Below are 7918 nucleotides of genomic sequence, written 5' to 3'. Positions count from 1 at the left end.
CGAGCAGCAGTGAATAAGCAAATATTATGCATCCATACTAAGTGTGACAATATTTCAAGCAGGAAGAATAGAACCAACATGATTCAAAATGTAGCCACATAAAGAGGAAAATGATAAACCTGTGGAAGTGCTCATAATTGTTCACTCCTGATGCTTGAATCAAAACCATAACACGCCATCAAGGAGACAAAAACAAAAGAATAGATAAGTGTATATTTGCTTATCCATTTTCTTCAAAATGTTTATGCTAAGACAATATATTGGATAAAAGGAAACATTAATTTATAATATTTCATGCACAAAGTACAAGCATGATATCATACACACCTGAGCCATTTTGCTTGTAGTGGCTAGAAATGGTGCAAAGCTAGTAAATCTTTAAAATTCTGCATGTCCAAGCACTGCAAGGGATAACAAGGCATCACAACCAACATAGTCCCTTACTTGATCATGAAACGTTTCTAAAAACTTCACGACGTCATCTCAAACCATTGCACTATGTATCTGAACCCTATTAAACAAAGAGGCACGAAATCCCATGAAGGCAAGAAAAAACCTATGTTCATTGGCTTCTCAAGTCCCCAACATAAGATACAAAGCTTTGAAATTTTGCCATTTGAAATTGTTTAAAATGAAGTCTCTAGGTTTAACCATGCATTTAATAAGACAGGAAAGGTTCTTGAAGAAATTGATTGAAATAAAATGAGGAACATAACAAAAGATTAAGCATTGTAAGGACATTAGTATTCAATGACGGCAGTTAAATCAGCAAATAGTAGATTGCTTCTAATAATCAAACTTGTAAATAGAATGCAAATATCATGAAAGGTCATGCGAGCAAGAAGTAGCAACTTACAGATCCAAGCATGATAACCTCATTTCAAATTAGATCAATTGGTGATTATAGTTGTTCCACTTTATCATGCTCAGTGATATCCATGTTGTCGCAAGACCTCTGTGCAATACAGCCAGCATGCACAATAAGCTGGCCAGCAGTGTCAGCAACTTTACTTGCATCATCTTGCATGTAGGGTTGATCCAAGTATGTAGTCCCTTTGTACATCCATTCATCACGTACTTCAGAGTAAAAATCTTCAAATGGTTCTCCACATAATGCACATATGCTTTGGCTGTCATCTGCAGGAACCATTGGACCACAATTCTCTTCGCATTGATCCATTTCGTCCAGTAATGCTGTTGCATCAGATTGTAGAACTGCAGTATGACTGGAGTTCATATCCAAAAACCATTTTCTAGACTTTTGTCTTAAATCACTAATTTCAGACTCCTTTGAGACATGCCAATCTAGATGGCCTTTAAGTTGCTCTTGAAATCTGAATCTTGTCCCACAGATGCAGCATTGATGCTTTAGATCGACAAAAAGGCTTCTGATAACTGAAGGATAAGATTGACGTAAGATTTCTTGTTTGAACTCGATGCCTATAATTTCATTCTCATTAGTCACATTGGATTGTGATACAATGCTGGGAACAGCTGAGGTACTAGAATTTATTTGCTCAGTACTATTGTTAACAGAGCCAACACACTGATGGCCAACCTTGTTAGGATGCTCAGCAGCAGAGGCAGTAGGTAGCTCAGTTGATCTTGAAGATATTAAACCTTTTGCAACTAATGAACTCAAAAGACTTGAAAGAGGGTTTAAACTGTGCCCAGATGTCTCGGGGTTCTCTGAGTTAATGCCAGTCAAGGATGATGAAGGTGGAGGCCCAGGTGGTAAAGGAGGCATTGTTTCTCCAAAATGAGATGAGTTTAGATTTGATAGATTATCACTAAGAGAGGATGATGAGGAAGTGCTCAAAGAAGGAGCTAATGTGGAAATTTGGATAGGAGGAGGACCAACTGGCAAAGGAGGCTCTACATTTAACTTAGGAAAGGTGATCAGTGAATTATTGGAAAGAAGGCCACTGTTCATAATAGCAGCCAATAGACTGCTGGCATTAGGCTGTCCTAGGGCTTCTGCAGTGGAATTATTGGAATGATTTAAACTAGTCTCTGTTCCAGTATGAGCTGCTTCATGACCTAATGAAAGAGGTGGCAGTTTCTCCATCTGATGAGAAGGTCTATATTGTGCTTTACTCAGAGGCTGAGCTTCTGGCTGCTGTTTAGATAGATTATGCTTTGATTGCTCTAGGAAACGAAGATGATCATGTGGCTGATTAAAGGATGCAGAAGTAGCAGAATCAAGTGAACCTTCCAGCTGCTGAGAAGTCTCTGACAGTGATCGTGCTGAATTTGATAAACTAACAAATGGTTGAGCATGATTTTTAGCTGATGAGGCATCTAAAGACCCCGGTACATGTGTTTTATTCATTTTTCCTTCCATATGTACAGAATTTTCACTCATTTGAGTGAATGGAAGAGCTCGTAGATGATTTTGATCAGCTGCATTAAGTGGCTTCAGTCGTTGAATGGATTCTGAAGATCGAGGTAAATGAGAAGATGGTGATGGATGTTCAGAAGGTTGATGCCTTTGCTTACTGATAGATCCAGCAGGCACAGGAAGATTGGCACGAGTGTTTAAACTTGAAGATAACACCAAAGGTCGCACCCCATGCAAGGGCAATGAAGAATTAATGCTTGTAGGCAAGCCCCCACCAGAAGTGCCCGAGTGTCCCTCCACTTGATCACCTTTTGATCTTTTGTAATTTAATCCAGCATCTGTAGGTGTAATCTCATTGCTCACCCATAAGGATGAGGAATGTTGTGATGAAGTTCGTTGATGTAATAATAAATCTGAAGTGTCCATATTTAATCCTGAATCAATTTCATGCTCAGCACCTGGTAGACGAACATGTTTCACAGATTCCTGCATAATATGAAAATCATAAGCCTTCATATCTCCTTAGCATTAGAATTTGTTTGAAGACTCTTGAAGTTGTATAAATTTGGCATGTGCAAATAACTTGAGGTCAACATACCACCATGACAGATAATAATATATTAAGAAAGTTCCAATGAAATTGTCCAACCAATACATGCATATAAAAATCTACAAATTTAAATAAGAAATATCTTAGTTTGTCCTATTCTTTTGCCCTAGACTTCTATGCCAACTAATTCTGCAAATCTAGCAATCTTGCATCAATCTGAATCACTTATAATAATTAATTATTATTAGATTTCCAATGAAAACACAACACAAACCAACTAAGGTAGACATGCATGACCATTTGTTATACCAGCACTAAATCTGATGGGAAAAAATACATGGCACTGTTAAAATGATATTAGACTGCAAATTCAACAGAGCTACTCAAAATTTTCAGTCTAGGGCCAGATTATAAAACATGATGAACATCAGAGTCAGTAGCCAAAAAATTACCATTTTAAATAACTTTTTAAACTTCTCAACTAGTTTTACTGCCAAATTTAATCAAGGTATGTCTGCCACATAAATATTATCCTACCATTATCCTAGAATTGTGACACTACTAAAAACCCATTAATTTAAACCAAGAAAATCCACAAAAAATGACATGAATTGTGTACAAACTTATACTGTAGCTCAAGCTGAAAGAAACTCCTCTTCAAAAAGACTTAGCAAACATGAATCACAGAGGCATTGAACAAGATACCTCATAAGGTGGCAGCACATCTTCCTTTAGAAGTGTTGTATTGAGATAAGGCATTTACTTTGTTCAAGTTTGATTCTACATGATCTGTTTCCAGAGATGTCCATTTCCCTCTTTGCAAGCTCATCGACTTCTCAGTTTCACCAGTACTCCACCCACCTTTTACTGAACTGTTGGTACCTCCAAGATCCATTCTAGTTTTTATATCATCCCATACGAACTCTTCTTCCTCAGCATTCTTCCAACACCCAGTTGCTTCCAACTTCTTTCTTTCCGTGCCACCTGAGTCAAGTGAACTTAACCGGATGCTAGCTTGTTTAGATCCTAACACATGACTAACACCATAAGACTGTTTAACATCGAATTCATTCCTCCTGGTAAGTTGTGCCCCTGTAGCAGCTACACCAGCACCATAAAACAATCTGCCATGCCCATCATGGTCTTTAAGCCTGTCACTAACTCTTACAATGCCAAGGTCAGGTTCTTGAGGAAAATCAGAGGAATATTCATAATCTCTAGCTTGTTTAATTACTTTGGTCCCATGAGCAGCATTGTTGACCCTTTCCGGCTGTGGACGTTCCATATTCTGCAAATAAAATATGAATTATCAGGATATACAAACCTCCTACCAGAATAAAGAAATATACAAGTGAAAAGTGAATATTTTGCATTAATCTTAATAAAAGGAGAAGAAACAACATGCATGCACCTTACTAGGAAGACTTGTCCATTGCCTTGAATTACCCAGTACAGGGTTTCTGTCAGATTTATGTGTGTCACCAAAAGTACCAGGCACACCACTGAGTTCATCATTGTCTATGTCCTTTGCCTTTTTCAAAAGAAAATATATATTTTGTGATCAATATAACATGTCTGATATGAAAAATTAGGTTACATAAAAACAGTAGTCAAACATATAATGTACATTAGAAATTTGAAGACATTTTTTTTTAAAAAGTAGGGGTATATGGAATACCAATATAAGGAGGTGTGCAAATAATTTATCCTATTATTAATGATAAGTCTGCAAAGACGAGAGAACACAGTAATCATGAATGGATTACCCTCGATGATTGTTGAAGTCTCTGCCTTGCTTCTAAATATTTTGGATTCACATGAATGCTTTGTGCTGGACGTTGGAATTGGGAATCAGATTTTGATGATGCAGATCCAGATGAACCATTAATGACTGGTGGGAAGCCAAGTTGTTTTTCAATGACCTGAAGTGTAGCAAGGGGGAAGACTCCTTTCCATGTCCCAAACAGATGTCTCATACTGGGATGAATAGAAGAGTCAACCTGCTTGTAGGCCTTGCAAAATACCTATGTACAATAAGCTTAGCTAGTAAAGCACAGATTAATGACGCTTTATTTAAAAGAATAAGACTAGATTACTAACAACTGTATGATGCAACAAGCCAATCAACAAAAGAATGAGAAACGGAACGGGCAAATAGAATACAACAAATGCCAAATAGGCAACAAATTAGCCAAGCTTTAGATTCATGGTCTAACAACAGTGACAACCTCAGGAAGCCTTGCAGCAAAATATTTGATGTAATCTCTTCCAATATTCTTCACAATACTGTCTAGAAGATACAGGGATGGCAACTTTTGTTCATTGGGTACCTACAAGTTAGAAGTAGAACCACACATTATTTTAGAATTTTCAAAACATTAGAAAAGAGCCTCATGTTATAAAAGATATTAAAATAAAAACATCAGGGCTAATGGAATTGAAAATTTCCCAGAGGCAGGAATCATCTAAAATAACAAAATTAAAATTTCACAAGCAATTTAAGTTTATAAAAGCCATTATCTACTATTAACAATTATAAATAAATACTGCAGAATACAGAAACTGAACACATTATAAGCAATAATGCTGAAAAATTCACGGAAAGGAATGCAAATTAATTGAGTCCATCATCAAGTATCAGTGAAATTGTACATAGCATCAGGTCCTAGTACATTGCAGTTACTGTCAGTATTCTGATTTGAAATTCATTTAAACAAAAAATATGGACATTTCAATCAATATGGTCACACTCTTTGCAGCGTAATAGTTTCATAACTGATTAAATATATGTTCGACTAATATTAGTCAACTCATATGATGCCCAAATCTGCAGTCATTCAATTTAATCCTCATAAACACAAAAAATCTTGATGATGTAATTTTCACAAATTATTATATGCAAAACCATGTTATACTAGAAGAGATATGCAATACATATATGCACCAAAATTCATCAATGTATTGCATGAAGTAAATAACCATCCCAGACTTGAAATCTTGGGGAAAGATGTTCTAAGCATGATAGCACAATAGAAAAGTAGTGCTTCGGCTGTTGATGATGCTTGATAGCACAATAGAAAAGAGTGCTTTGACTTTTAATGACACCAATCTCCATAACTTAAATTTGCCAAACTATAAGTTCGACATTTTCTTTTTTCTGTAAAATGTTTTTAATCAAAAGATAATAAGAAACCATTGAGTTTTCAGAAATTACACTTGTTTACAATTGATTATAATGAATCAAGAGTGTCATTCAATCATTTCCAACAGATTTCACCAGGCATCACTATTGTTAAACCATGCCAAGGAAAAAAATTGTCACTAAAGGTCAAACTTCCATTGCATCAATCACGTTAATGGATAGAAAGAATGTTGACGAAACATTCAGAAAAGTTCACTTCATACTAATATCCATGGTACTCGATCCATGTGCAAAAATTTTAACAAATTGCAATTACCACAGCTACAGATATATATGTCAAAGAATACTGTTTGAGAATGAAATGAATATATTCTGATTTTTCTTAATCAGGTCAGCCAAACCTATTCTATTGCAGCCCTAAACCCAAAGTTATATAAATTTGCAGCCATACGATCATGCATCTGTATGAGAAATGCATATAGCATAAATGAAAGGAAAAGAATAATCATAAACCTAGACCATGGCTGAGAATCATGCAGAAACCTGTAGTTGGTAAGATTAAGTACTATATACTGATTTTAACAAACCAACATCAGCGTTCATGATGAACCACATAACAATCTAATGAACAATTTTTTTATCCTCAACTCATTCAAACCCATTAGCCAAACAAGCCTACTAAACAAATTGGTAACTCGGAACTGTATATATCATCAGAACTGCACAAACTAATAGTATTCCCTGTTTGATTAACAATAAACTATGATCATAACCTCGATTCCATTAATCAGATGTATCAACAACAACAATTCTAAAGGACTAGAAGCAGTCAACAATGTAAACTCAAAGATTCATAGAAATTATGTATCATGCTGTGGAATTAATTATCGAGACATAAAAATATCTTGTCCAGTCTATTTTAACTGAAGAAAATTAACTTACAGTGACTCTGCTTCACTAGAAAAAGAACAAATCCTAATAATGTACTTGATAGAACAAAAACTACTTTTCTCATCAATCTCACAGAAAAGATCAAAAGATTTGCAATCTATACAGGTTCAAGCACGTAAGGTCACCTCGAGGACATTGGTACAGATGACAGCTGCAATTTCCTTTGCAGCATGGAGACTCTCCCCCGCAATAATAGTAAGATTAGTGATAATAGGTTTGGAATTAAATATAAGGTCAGCAAGAGCTGTCTTGTACTGCGCTACAATCTCTCGATGCGATCCGGCTCTCGGGGCGTCGTCCCTGTCTTCCCGTTCTCCGGGACGAGGTGGCCTCGGATCCCAAGGCTGGCCGTTGGCTCTGGAAGGGGGGAGCGACCTATCACGGTTGAGGGATATTCGATCGCGCTCCCCTGCATCATCCACCGCCAATCGTGCGCGCTTCAAGCCCAGTTCACGGGAGCGGTCCATGACAGATCTGCGGGAACTTTCCATTTCCCTCAAGGGGATAGCGGAAGCGCTAAGACAAACCCAATCGCCTGACGGTAGTGGGACTGGAGAACGCCGGCTGCGGAATTCTGATTTCCAAGATCGGAGAGAGAGCGCGACGAGCAGCAATTTTTGGGGGCAACCAAAGAGACAAACAAACCCTAGATGGAGAAACGAGGAGAGCTAGGAGAGGGAAGGGTGCGACTGCAGGCACGGTTCGCATTATCAAGATCAACGTGTAATTTCACCGAACCGGGACGGCTGTTGGATCACTTACGTAAAAGATTATTTATTTATTTACTAAACGGCGCACTTTATTTTCATAAATATTTAAATCAGGCTTCGTACTTTTATTTTTATCCACACAAACTCAAAGCGCATTTAAAATCTGAAAGTATAAGCTGAGTTTTATAGCTATTAATTTTTTTTAATAATAAATACACGATCTT

The 7918-nt window shown here is 36.9% G+C and overlaps 1 protein-coding gene across 1 annotated transcript; it reads right to left on the bottom strand.

The window, feature by feature from the left end:
* Positions 1-260: 260 nt before the first annotated feature.
* Positions 261-7692, bottom strand: LOC141827517 (polyadenylation and cleavage factor homolog 4). The gene is given in 8 exon segments (XM_074714784.1): positions 261-401; positions 857-2827; positions 3597-3618; positions 3620-4179; positions 4303-4422; positions 4658-4915; positions 5120-5221; positions 7110-7692. Coding segments are annotated over 7 exon segments (3354 nt in total). The 5' UTR covers positions 7476-7692; the 3' UTR covers positions 261-401; positions 857-901.
* Between the last annotated feature and the right edge of the window lie 226 nt (positions 7693-7918).

Source organism: Curcuma longa, chromosome 4 (assembly GCF_044706935.1).
Source record: "Curcuma longa cultivar G26 ecotype Majalengka, Jawa Barat chromosome 4, ITB_CL_G26_1.1, whole genome shotgun sequence".
Lineage (NCBI taxonomy): Eukaryota > Viridiplantae > Streptophyta > Magnoliopsida > Zingiberales > Zingiberaceae > Curcuma > Curcuma longa.
Note: the sequence above shows the minus strand (reverse complement) of the source record. Positions and strands in the feature narration are given on the sequence as shown.